Below are 13,185 nucleotides of genomic sequence, written 5' to 3'. Positions count from 1 at the left end.
CTGCTGCCCTTGTCTGGCTTCAAGGAACTCTTTGTAAGCTGTGCGTTTCCCTGCTGTGGCAGTTCAGAGAGAACGTGTGGGCAGGATGCCAGCGCCACAGCCTGGTTATGTCTGGGTGCCCTCCCTCACCTTCACCAAGTAGAGCACTGCCTGGGCTGTGTGTAGTGAGCAGAGCCGGGGCCAGGCTAGCATACAGCCATGTTCTGCCACCTTCACAGCTGCATGGCGAGCCCTGGACCTCCATTCCCTTCTCAAATCCTCAGTTTACTTATCTGTGAAGTAGGATTCCAAGGATAAAAAGCTAGAGAGCTTGGCCCGTGGAGGACCCCAACAACAGGTGGTCCTGTGAGAGTCGGGCTGGGGTGGGCCTGCCCTGCCTCGATGCCCTTAGGTCCCACCAGTGCTGCACCTTGGGAAGTGAAGGGTTTCTTCTTTGACACACAGTTGCACGTGGCCAGCTTAATTCCCAAGAGATTAGGGATTTCGGGTGCAGTGGGAACCCTTGATGCATGGAGAAAAGGGAGCAGGGAGCAAGGGGCTTCGCAGACTCTGAAGCTGGTGTCTCAGTTCCTTGTTTCACATCGGGGCTGGAAATCCCCCACGGGGCAGTAATTACTCAGGTCCTGGGGTTTACCTACGTATCCCCTGAAACAGGGCCAGCATGAGGCTGGTCATTGGCAAGTCGCCCCACTGCACAGGCTGGCTCCACCTCTGTACAGGGATCCAGAGCTGGACCAACGATCCGATTCACAGAGCAGCTTTCAGATGTGTGATGAGAGCCAGTAACAACATTTTTTTTCCAACAGTTTGGTTTTAAAGATGATTCCACATGCTCTGTTTTAGGCAGTCTTTCTGAAGACAGTCTGGTCTCTTGGACTCTGGAGAAGCCAGTGGTGTGACTGTGTGTCAGAAGGCAGGCCACATGGGCAGCGTGGCTGGCTGGCCTTCAGGAGCAGCCTGGGAAGAAGCCCTGAGCAGCCAGGTCCTGCATCTCAGCTGTGGTTGCAGGATCATGGATGTGCAAGTGTCTGGCAGGAGCTGGGACTCTGTGCTGACCAGAGGTGGGCAGGCTATGGAGCACTGTCTGTCCCTTCCCTGGGTTACTGTTGGTTCTTTACCGTGTTTCTGCCCTCCCCGGACAGGGTGCCCTGGCCTGTGCAGTCCCCATGAGATGCCCCCAGACACATGTGTGAGTGCACACGTGATGGCGTCTGCAGACAGGTGAGGGCTTTGTGTGGCTTGTGGCCTATCTTCAGGTGACAAGCTTGGGACCCCTGTTGCCGAATCCTCCCTCCCTGGCCTCAGTGCCTTGGGAACCCAACCACTGAGCCTGTCCTCTCCGTGGCTGTGGCCCTCTGGAGAGCGCCTTGGGAAGCTGTTGGGCCTGTGTTTGTGTGAGCGTCCTCCCTATCTGAGGGCGGAGGAGGTCCAGCCTGTCCTGGACGAAGGAGCTGTTGAATGCGCGAGGCCTGGCGCCACCTCTCTGGCCTCTAGCAGGGAGATCTGGACCCCTCTCCACTTGAGAAGTGTGGGCTGGTTTTGTACCGGCTCTGTTGAGCAGCAGCTCAGCAGCTTGCGCCAGGCTTGGTGAGGAGCTCCGAGGGTCACACCAGATGGGGATGTGCCCTGTGGTTTGGATCTGAGGTTGAGGGGGCTCGAGACAGGCTCACTGCTGAGGGAGACACAGGCGCCAGCCAGATGGTGCAGCACAGGTCGCGCGGTGAGGAACCAGGAAACAGTTGGTGCTCCTTCCACCTCCACATGGCTGCCGGCGCCGTCCAGGCCCGTGACTCTCCCAGCCCAGTGTTTGGATACGGGGGTCTTTCATAACCATTCGGATGGGTGGGAAATTTCAAACATAAATGTGAGAGGCTGATGTTACCCCTCAGGAGATACCAGCTTACAGTGAGCAACAGTGTTTCATTTGTCCCCTCCTGCCACCCACCTGAGGAGATTATTTTGTAGCAAGTCCCAGATCGCATCATTTTGTCAGTAAATACTCTAAAACATGTCATTAAAAGTGAGGATGAGTGGTGTACCTTTAATGGTTCCCACGGCACTTGGCCTGCTGCGGAGTTTTGCACTGGTGCCTCATTCCTCCCATGTGACCCAGTGGGGAAGACAGGGATGACACTGGCCGCAGGTGTGAGCAGAAGTGGTGGTGTCCTGCCCTACTGGATCCAGACTCTTAGCCAAGCTGCTTCTGAGGGGTGGCATCCTCCCCGCTGGGCTGTTGCCTGTGCGTGTCCAGGCCCCCTTCCTTCCTCCTGTTCAGTGTGATTTGAGCAGCAAGTGTCGCCAGTTAGGCTGGCTGGAGTAGCAACTTAGCATGGGCCGAGGGTCTCTCTGAGAGCAAAGGCCTTTCTGCTTCCTTTGCATCTGCTCTTGGCTCTCATGTGGTGGGAAGACCCCATCAGAGCCCTGGGAACTGGGTCGGCACTGAGGGCATCCCCTAGGTGTGAGCGAGGATGTGCTCAGTGAAGCTTCTTTCTCTCCGCTCGCCGAGGCCAAGGGGTGCCTTGGTTTAGGGGTTCCTCTTCTGCCTGGGATTGGTGTTCGCTTTCCTGTCTGACATGTGTACCTGGACGTGCCTCATGAATCTCCCCAGTCTAGGGCCCGAAAGCACTCAGCCAGATAGGTAAGGAGTCAGTTCCACCACTCGTCACTGGTGACCATGTGGACACCTGCATGGACACCTGGGTCACACGTGGGGCTGCCCACCGACTTCCTGCCCTGCCTTTGGAGCGGACACCTCGGGGTCCTCTCTCAGTGCTCCTCCACTGCCCAGCCCACTCTGCCTGCCCCCTGCACTTCCAAGGAGCCCTGTGCCTCCCCTGAGGACACGTAGACATCCAGGTTTACAGGGCAGACGCCACCACCCTGGGAGCTCTGTGGCTGGGTGAATACCGACTTCCAATAAAGGGGCCAGTCAGCTAACAAGTGGGCTGGTACTGAGCAGTTCACAGGAGATGTCATCACTGGTAGAAAGGGAAAGTGATACTTGGCTTCACTAATTGTTAAGGAAATACAAACTAATTTGTGTGTATTGAAGGAGCCCTAGAGAAGATGAAAGGCTGTCGGTGCTCAGATTCTGCCCCTTTGGGGAAAGCAGGTTGGCAGGTGGTTTGGGGGTTTTTCTTTGTATGCTTTTTTTTTTTGTAAGGAAGAGTGGCCCTGTGCTAACTCTTCCTAACGCTAACATCTGTTGCCGATCTTCTTTTTTTTTTTTTCTCCCCAAGCCCCAGCACATAGTTGTATATCCTAGTTGTGAGTCCTTCTAGTTCTCTCTGAGGTGCCGCCACAGCATGGCTTGACAAGCAGTGTGTAGGTCTGCGCCAGGATCCGGACTGGCAAACCCCAGGCCGCCAAAGCAGAGCATGTGAACTTAACCACTACACCACTGGGCTGGACCCTGGCAGCCCCTGGCAGATGGTTTTCAGAGAGGGGTTTTTTACTGGAAAGGAATCTTGAAGGAGATATCCACAGGAAGAAAGAGCCACAGGAGTGCCAGGCTCTTCCTGACAGCACATGGCTGCGCATGACCCTCAGGCTCTGATCTGCAGAACTGCCCCTAAACCCCTGGAGGGTGGTGCCTGTGAGTGGCTCATAGGCTTCCTCCCCGTGCAGGGACGGAGCAGCATCTGCTGTGATTATGAATTACGAGTGGGTGTATTTTCACACAGACAGGTGCCAGGAGGGACCCAGAAACAGCAGAGACAGCTGGTCTGTTGGGGTGGTGGCAGCAGTTCAGCTCTCACAGTGGCTGAAGTTGACAGAAGGCAGCTTCTGTAGGAGCCGGCTCACATCCCTGGGTCTGTTCCTCCTGGCCTCCTCACTCATGCCACTGTCTTCGCTCTGGTCCTCTCTCCCATCTCCAGGGCTTTGGTGCCATCTCGCCATCTCCAAGGCACTGGCACCTCTGCTGTCCACCCTGGGAGGCCCCGCTCAGGTGCTGCCTTTGCCACAGGCATGCCTGGCCTGCCTTCCACCTGACATCCACCTCCCTGCCCTAAGGGCCCCGTGCTGGGCTGTGCAGGCTGGGAGCCTGGATGGGAGCCTCCCCTCAGCCACATCTGAGCCTTGGCGTCTCTGCTACCCACAGGGGCTCTCATCAAGGGTGGGAGGCCTGCTGCTCCTGTGTGGGTGGGTAGGGTCGTTGGTAAGGCAGGGCTGGTCAGGGTGACACTGCCTGTTGGGTCTGAGGCAGGAGGCCCAGCCTGGCGCTGCGCAGAGCCTAGGATGCCTGCTTTTCGGATGTGGTGAGGGCCAGGGCTCAGGGCCAGGCTCCTTGTAGCATTTCTTGGGGTCCACTTGCTGGTCCTTGGGGTCCTGACTGACCGCATCTGGAATGCCCAGGGTGGTACTCCCCACTCAGTGCTCAGGGGCCAGACGGCTGAGCCCCCAGGGTGGTCCCAAACTCCATGCAGCAGAAAGAGGAAAGCAGAGGACTGAGTGTTTTTCACAGGGCTGGGAGGGAGCCTGAGAGCCACGTGGAGGCCAAAGGCCTCTCGACACCTGCACCCAAGTGCGAGAGCTGCTCGGCTGTGACGCTGGGGCCGCAGGCCTTAACCCGTCCCCAGCCCTGCACAGCTTCCACGAGGGTCTCCAGCTGTGCGATATCTGCCGCACCAACTCGCTGCCAGCCCCCAGGGTTGCCCAGGTGTTCTGCCTCCGCCCTCCTGTCTGGCAGCAGGACAGTGTCTGCCCAAGGACAAGGACACACTGTGCTGCCCGGCTAGCTCTGCCGGGACTGCTGGTTCAGGAGTGTGTGGGGACCCAGGGCTCTAAATATACCAGGGTGAAGTCAGTGGGGTGGAGACAGGCCATGTGGCAAGCCCAGAAGCCCGTCGGGGCCAGAATCCCAGGGTTGGGGCCGGGGAGCAGGTAGTCTCTGTCCCTGTGGGGCTGGCCTCCTCACTGCCCAGGGACTCGGCTCCCGCTGAATCCCTGCCTACAGCACAGTGGAGGTGTATAGAGGATTGACTGTCTCCTCTCAGACCCCTCCCCCGATGCAGCCTGGAGGAGGTTTCTGGGGCCATCTGGATGTGTGCAGGGACACAGCCCCAAACGAGAACATCTTGAGCTGAGGCCTTTGTTGTCCCAGTGAAGATGGGCTCCCCTGCAGAGGGGCAGCTTTGCGAGAGCTCTGTTGAGTAGAGCGAGGGCCACTGTTGCTGCTCTCTAGTCACTGCATTTTACATCCAGAGGAGACACAAAACCTGAAGTGGGGATGGGGGTGATAGTTGTCTTCACCTTGAAATGGGGCAGATAGGAAAAGCCGGGAATACATGTGGCCAGCAGAACAATGGCCCCCAAGGATATCCCCATCCTAGTCCCAGAACCTGGGCATGTGTTGCCTTACGTGGCAGAGGGGACTTTCAGATGTGGCTAAGCGTGCAGACCTGATTATCCCAATTCAGTTAGGCCCAGCCTCATAGAATCTTTAGAAGCAAAGACCCTTTCCTGCCAGGTCAGAGAGGTGCGATGTGCAGACTTGGCCCCAGTGCTGACTTGGAAGATGGAGGGAGGGTCCACGAACCAGGGAAGGCAGTGTCCTTCAGATGACAGTCAGTGAGAAGCCGAGGACCTCAATCCCCCAGTAGTGAGGACCTGAACTCTGCTGACACCTGAAGGGGCAGGAAACAGGGCCTCGAGAGCCCCTCAAAAGGAGGGCAGCCTGCTGACAGTTGGACCTCAGCCGGGAGAGCCGTCCCGCACCTGAGCTCCGGGGCCCAGGCTGGCCATGGGTGTCACTGAAGCTGCTCATTGTGTGAGCCTGTATGCTCATTTTGGCAGGACAGGCAACAGACCACAGTGCTGGCACAGATGTGGGACACAGGTTTCCCTGCCTTCCTCTCCCACTGTGGGCATGGGATGGGACCAGCCTTCCAGGGGACTAATTACACTCCCCCACGGCCTTTGAGCTCACAGCCCCTCTAGCTGCTTTGTGTGTTATGTTAGCCCAAAGTCGCCTCTAGTAAAGGGAGTGATTGCGGCCTTGATTGTAATGGCAAGTGGAAATGCCTGAGTGTCCCCCAACACGCACGCACACACGCGCACACACACACACAAAGGCTGAGCAAAGGCAGGTCTGTGATGCTGGGTGTTTTCTGATGTTAAGTGAGAAAAAGCAAGGCAGAGCGCCATGTTTTGTTCTGTTGTATTCTGAATGTGTGAAGTGTATATACCCAGGCTTGGATATGCAGGGCACAGTTTTGGAAAAGATACAAGGAAACTCTGGTGGCTGGGTAGGGGGGCACACCTTCCTGGCTGTATCGTGCCTGCGTAACTCGGTTCTCGTGCGTTGGAGGTGTGATGTGCTCCCTGTGTGATCTCAGAGGGCAGAGGCTCCCCCGAGCCGGCCTGCCAGAAACCTGGAGCTGCTGGGGGTTGTTGAGCTGCAGGACTTCCTTATCTAGTCCGGCTCCAAGTCCTTCCCGGGGACGCTTTGTCAACATGTCCTCCCAGGCTGAGGCTGGCCTCTTTGTTAACTGTGTCTCATTTTAATAAGCAGAAGTTCTTAATTTTGATGAAGCTCAATTTGTCAATATTTTTTCTTGGATAGTTAGAGCTTTGAGGCTCCTAAGAAATCTGTCTACCCCAAGGTTGCAGAGATATTCTCCTGTTTCTTCTAGAAGCCTTAGGATTCTCGTTTTTACACTTAGTGCTGTGACTCATTTTGGATGCGTTTTGAGTCTGCTCCGATGTTCGGTGTAAATGGAATCATACAGGAGGTATTTCTCTGACTCTCCTCCCTGTTGTTGAGCTGCGTCTTGTTGATGCACTGAAGCTGCAGTTGGCTCATTTCTAGTGCTCTTGAATTTCTCAGTCTGTTCCCTCAGCTCTTGGAGGACATCAGTGTCATTATAGCATTTGGCCACATGACCCACACCTTTCTGTGCCGTCTCTATCTGTAGAACGTGCTGACAGCAGTACCTCCCCCTGGGTGATTTGACGGCTAACCAGGTGGTGCTACATGGAGATGCATGTTAGTAGAGCAGGGCCTGGCTCGGAGCAGGTGTACACAATGAATGGAATTGCTTGGTCATAAGATCTGCATGTGTTCGACTTTTCCAGACAAAGTCTGTCACTCTCCAGGGATGGCTGTGCCCCAGAACCACCTGGTATGGTCAGATACCATTTCTCCCAGTTGGGCGTGTGCACAGCGTGCCCACTCATGGGTTCAGTGTGCATTTCCTGATTACTAACAAGGTGAGGCAGACTCCTGTTGTGCGGGGCTTGTTCGTGGCTCCTGGCCCAGGATCTCTGTGTGTTCTGGATACAGGTCCTCAGGGCCCTGTCTTCTCCCATCTTTGACTTTGCTCCCCTGATGCTGTCTTTGGATGAACTCTCAATGTCTTGTGTAGCCAAAAGGATTGGATTATTGTGTATTGCTCTTTTATGCTTGGTGCCTTTTATTGGATAAATACTTCAGCCTCCCACCCTATCAGATGGCAGAGGACTATACATCCCCTGGACTAAGAGCAGATCTTGGTTCATCAGCGTCAAGAGTTTGGGTTGTGTGACAGCCATGCGGGCAGCTGGGTGGGCATGTACATGGACGAGCTGGTGGTAGACTGTACACCGGGTGGATGGAAGTGTGAGCCCTGGGTGCCATGCTGGCCCTGAGAGCAGGGAAGAGGCTGAGTAAGGTGGGGCTGGCTCCACTGGCTCTTGCTGAGGGAGAACCTGGCAGGCTGGGGTAGGGAGAAAGGTGGGGGCCTGATGAGTGGTCTTGTTTTGCAGATCCGGAACATGGTGGCGGTGCAGGAAGTCATCTCCAGCCTGGAGAAATACCCCATTACCAAAGAGGCACTTGAGGTGAGTGTCCCCAGCCCGCAGCACATACTCTGAGGGTGCCGTCTTCCAGGGGCACTGCAGGGACTGGCTGACTTCAGACCCAGAGCTGGGGCTGCTTCCTCCACAGGACACCCCGCACACTGGGGGAGGCTCTGCTGAGTGGCCTCTGGCTCAGACCCACCGTCTGCTGTGGCCTTTGCCACAGTGTGCTCTCACCCAGAAAGTGTCCCTGGCGAAGCATCCTTGCCGTGACCTTAATGGTCCACAGCCGCTGGGCACCATGAGCCCGCAGGTTGGTGCTTCTGAGAATGCTGCCTGTGGCCTCAGGACCCTAACGTCTGAAGACAAGATTTGAGAAATTAGATGTCCCTAAAAAAAGGACCCAAAATTCCTGTACGTTTTGTGTCCAGGAAATCAGTGGTTTAGGGGTCAGTGGGGTCATTTCAAAGACCAGGGGCCCATCCCACCTTTTCTGGCTCAGCTTCCTTTTCACGGGGTGCTCCCTGTCCCAAGTGTGTCATTGTCTCTCTCTGGTTGTAGGAAACACGACTTGGGAAGCTCATCAACGATGTCCGCAAGAAGACGAAGAACGAGGAGCTCGCCAAGCGGGCCAAGAAGCTGCTGCGGAGCTGGCAGAAGCTCATCGAGCCCGTGCACCAGAATGAGGCAGCGCTGCGGGGGCTGGCGGGCGGCCCTGGCTCTGCCAACGGGGGTGCACACAACTGCCGGCCGGAGGCGGGGACGGCTGGCACACCCAAGACCATCCATGACCTGAAGAACCGCAATGACATCCAGAGGCTGCCTGGGCCGCGGCTGGACAGGGTGGGCAGCCGCAAGCGCCGGGGGGACCAGCGTGACCTTGGCCACCCTGGGCCGCCTCCTAAGGTCTCTAAAGTGAGCCACGACTCCCTGGTACCCAACTCATCCCCCCTCCCCACCAACGGGCTCAGTGGGAGCCCCGAGAGCTTCCCTGGGCCCCTGGACGGCAGTGGGCACATGGGCCCCGAGGGCAGCCGCCTGGAGTCTGGGGAGATGGACAAGCACAGCAGCAAGATCCCCATCAACGCCGTGAGGCCGCACACCAGCTCCCCGGGCCTGGGCAAGCCCCCCGGGCCCTGCTTGCAGACCAAGGCTGCAGTGCTGCAGCAGCTGGACAGGGTGGATGAGACTCCGGGCCCCCCCCACCCCAAGGGGCCGCCTCGCTGTTCCTTCAGCCCCCGGAACTCACGGCATGAGGGCCCCTTTGCCCAGCAGCGGAGCCCGTACACACCCAGGGGCTCCGTGCCCAGCCCCTCACCGCGGCCCCCAGCACTCGATGCCACACAGGTGCCGTCACCGCTTCCACTGGCCCAGCCATCAACGCCCCCCGTGCGGCGGCTCGAGCTGCTGCCCAGTGCGGAGAGCCCAGTGCGCTGGCTGGAGCAGCCTGATGGCCACCAGCGGCTCACAGGGCCCGGCTGTAAGGCTGGGCTGCCCCCAGCTGAGCCCCTCCTGCCCCGGGCGGGCTTCTCTCCGGACTCCTCCAAGGCGGACAGTGACGCTGCCTCCTCCGGCGGCTCGGACAGCAAAAAGAAGAAGAGGTACCGGCCTCGAGACTACACGGTTAACTTGGACGGGCAGGTAGCCGAGGTAGGTGTCAAGCCTGTCCGGTTAAAAGAGCGGAAGCTCACCTTTGACCCCATGACAAGACAGATCAAACCTCTGACCCAGAAAGAGCCAGTGCAGGCTGACAGCCCTGTGCACATGGAGCAGCCCAGGACAGAGCTGGACAAGCCCGAGGCCAAGGCCAGCCTCCAGAGTCCTTTCGAACAGACGAACTGGAAGGAGCTGTCACGCAACGAGATCATCCAGTCCTACCTGAGCCGGCAGAGCAGCCTGCTCTCGTCGTCGGGCGCGCAGACCCCGGGGGCTCACCACTTCATGTCCGAGTACCTGAAGCAGGAGGAGAGCAGCCGGCGTGGGGCCAGGAAGCCGCACGTGCTGGTGCCTCATGGCCCGCCCGTGGACCTCCCGGGGCTGACCCGTGAGGTCACGCAGGACGATCTGGACAGAATCCAGGCCCACCAGTGGCCGGGGGTGAACGGGTGTCAGGACACACAGGGTAACTGGTATGACTGGACGCAGTGCATATCGCTCGACCCGCATGGCGACGACGGGCGGTTGAACATTCTGCCTTATGTCTGCTTGGACTGACCGCCCGTCGGCCTCTAAGTGCATTCCCACCTCACAGTGGGTGGGCGGGGCCCAGGGCCCAGCCACCTCCAGGGGTTGGGAGTCTGGGACTCTGGCCCGGGGCGGGCGGGAGGAGGCGGGAGTCTCAAGGTCTCTCTGCTCTGCCCTCAAGATTCTCCTTCTTTTGTGAAATGCTGCTACCAGTTTACTAACAAAATTGCAAAGGAAGGACCGCGTGGAAGGAAGGCCGGCAAAGTGAGTTCAGAACTCTATAGCAAACCAGCTATAAAAAGCGTTAGTCCCCACCCCAGAAGAGGTGTGGACGCTTCCCAGCGCCATAAGCTGGGCCCTCAGTTGCAGGCAGGCACAGAAATCCTGTGGGAGAGGTTATCTTTAACACAGCAACCGAAGCACGCATCTCATCAATTTGCATTTTCTCTTTTTTAATTTGGCCCTGAGTGTCTGAGGCAGGTGGGCAACGCCGTGGCCTCTGTGTGTAACCCACTCGGCCAGCGTTTCCATCATGGTGCCAGAAGCTTCTCAGCTGTAGCAAGCTGCTGGTTTTGGGCGGGCCACCTGGCCGACCAGTTTGACCCACACTCCACGGGCATCCACACATTTGTATCTGGTTCCAGTTAAAACCCAGTTTTTAAAGAAATGCTGCAAAAATTTAAGTTTTCTAGAGTTTATTTCATCCCTCTCTTCCATCTGACCACCAGCCAGATAATTTTCCTTTCTTTCTACCTGTTCATTTTCCCCTTCTTGCACATGTCTAGAAAATTTCACCTTTCTAGAATCCCTTCCCAAAAGACACAAAAGTAACCGCGGGTGCTACTGGTGTGTAAGCTGTCCTGTTGGGCGCAGAGACCTGTGTGTACGCTGGAAACACTCATAACCATTCCTTTAGATTCGTTTGCCTTATGGTTATTGTCATAAACGCGATTTGCAAAAACAAGGAGCCTTAGTGAATGTACAGTACCTAGACTTCTGTGTTCTCAGGACACAGAAGGGAGCAACTTTGCTATTTGGTCCAGTAAGTGGACACCTTGTGATATAAATGTGGAAATAAAAAAAAACCATTTGCACAAACCAGTCTGAGAATCGTTTCTCATTTGGTCCTTTACAGCCGAATCAGCCCTTTCTGAATTCTGGACCAGTCAAGCAGACCTGGACCCCAGGTCTGAGGTTGGGGCCCTGCAGCTAGACTGCAGAGAGGTGGGAAGGGCAAAGTGGCTAAGCCAGCCTGTTGGCCTTCTGCTTGGAAACTGACCTCCACCTGCCTTTCAGTCATTCAGGGCCACACTTTGCCTCTCCCCGTTCCAGGGTCACCTGCTAGCTTTGGGTGACAGAGACTGAGGGTCCACATCAAGGAATGTTATCCTGGCTCCATCCAAACCTCACCTGCCCCGGAGAGAAGCCCTCACAAGCGGACTCCGTGGCCCAGGTCTCAGTGACCTTGTTTTGCCCCAAGATATTTGTAGTTCTTACATGGCATGGCTCAAAGCTGTGTCTGGCAGCGCACCCCTTGGCCCTGGCCCCGGGCTGCCAGCTCCCCATGCAGGCCTGGGGCTACCTTAGGATCTGGCTGGTGCTGATATTTTTAAAAAAAAACCAAACTTTTCTCACCTGACCATAAGAGATAATCTTTTAATTTTCCTTTCTCATCCTTGAAACCATAAGCTAAGACTTTAGTTTTCTAGTTTTTTCACTCCAGAATAGGTCATCTTGGACATATCTACTTCATTTCACAGATGGGAAAGCAGCCCTACAGGGCAAACCAAGGGGTCCAGAACCATCAACCCAGAACCACAGTTTGAGAGCCAGCAGGGATTTCTGACACAGCCTTGGTGCAAGACATCTGCACCCCAGAAAAGGGGCTGCAGCGGCTTTGCGGGCAGTTGGGTTGAACGCCACACCTGCCATCTACCAGCTGTGTGGCTCTGAGCTAATCACTTCACTCCTGTGCACAAGTCTCCATTTGAGAGATGCAAGTACTTGCCCCAGAGTTGTGAAAACTAAATGATCCAAGTTTAAAAAGAAAAAAAATCACGTCAGAGGAACTGTGCTGCGGAGTAACTACTTTCCTAATTCCACTGTTTTCTCATCATGTGGCCAGCCCTACTGCTGTGCTGATGTCCCGAGGAAATGACATTACTCTCTGACAAAGGGTCATAGGCACAGCTGGAAGGTATTAGGGTGCGTGCAGGTTGGCATCCTGTGAGCATCTCCTTGTCTCAGACCAGGGCTTTGGGACAGGTCGCTGCTCCCCAGCCCCTGCAGGGACCACCTGTGCTGTGTCTGAGTATCCAGTAAGCCTCGGGGGAAAGATGTTGCCTGCCTTTGAGAACACAAGGTTAAGCCAAGATTTCCCTCCAACATTTTGGGGATCGATGGGTTGTCACTTTCTAATCTGCCAAGTAATGACACTGTAAAATGGAACTTTTAACATCCCCTTCTTCCCAAAAGTTTTTAGAACATGATTTTAGAAAAAATGAAAGTCCTTCAGGTAGTATAAGATCATCTTGCCGAAAACACCGTCTCCTTTTCCTCCGCTGGGGCCCGGGGCTTGCTCTCTCCCCCGCCGGTGCTGGGGCATCAGCAGTCAGGGCCGGCACCTCCCCTCCTGCAGAGCCCTGGAGACAGGTGCCCGAGGAGGCTGCCACGGCCACGGCTCCCGACTTGGCCAAGGGACCTAAGCCGAGTCGCTTCCCTTCTCTGGCCTTCGGTCAGTCCGTCTGTGAAACGGAGATGGTAACACCTACCGCACAGCGCATGGCGCGGCGTTCCCAGAACGTGCTCCTCGGGACCGCGCAATGTGGGCTGGCCCCTCCGCCCCCAGTCCGCTCCCGGTTTGCAGGAAGAATTTAGCCCACGGAGAGCTTTCCACAATTTGGTTCCTTTTCCCGAAAGGTCTGATCTCTTACTCTCGGTGTCCGCCGCCGCCCGCCCATCAGGAATCTGGTCGGAGGGCGCCGGTGTGGCGCGGACATCCAGGTTTGACCCGCAAGCTCGATGGCCGGCTCACAGTCCCCGGCGTCGCGGGGCCCCTGCCCATCCACCTCGGGCTCCAGCTCCCGCAGCCCAACTCAGCTCTGACTCCGCGCCCGTCCTTCCGCTTCCGGGACAGGGCCCGCCCCTCCGGAAGGCCACCCGAGGGGGGCGGGGCCTGTACTCGCTACGTGGTAGGGGGCGCGTCGGCCGGCGCGCGGCGGT

The 13,185-nt window shown here is 56.7% G+C and overlaps 1 protein-coding gene and 1 long non-coding RNA gene across 2 annotated transcripts in view; one reads left to right on the top strand and one right to left on the bottom strand.

Moving 5' to 3' along the window:
- The window catches only part of MED26 (mediator complex subunit 26), a 50,133-nt gene extending 39,072 nt beyond the window's left edge, over positions 1–11,061 (top strand). The window contains exons 2-3 of the mRNA XM_070587335.1: positions 7,747–7,821; positions 8,341–11,061. Of these exons, the coding sequence (XP_070443436.1) occupies positions 7,747–7,821; positions 8,341–9,993 (1,728 nt within the window). The 3' untranslated portion in view covers positions 9,994–11,061. The remainder of the gene's footprint in view (positions 1–7,746; positions 7,822–8,340) is intronic.
- On the bottom strand, positions 6,143–13,097 carry LOC139077896 (uncharacterized). The gene is made up of 3 exons (XR_011530520.1): positions 12,735–13,097; positions 8,268–9,732; positions 6,143–8,138 (listed from the first exon to the last, which is right to left on the bottom strand). It is a non-coding gene; the product is annotated as an uncharacterized lncRNA (long non-coding RNA).
- Positions 13,098–13,185: the final 88 nt, after the last annotated feature.

This window comes from Equus przewalskii, chromosome 20, assembly GCF_037783145.1.
Source record: "Equus przewalskii isolate Varuska chromosome 20, EquPr2, whole genome shotgun sequence".
Classification (NCBI taxonomy): Eukaryota; Metazoa; Chordata; class Mammalia; order Perissodactyla; family Equidae; genus Equus; species Equus przewalskii.
This window is presented reverse-complemented; position numbering and strand designations above follow the sequence as displayed.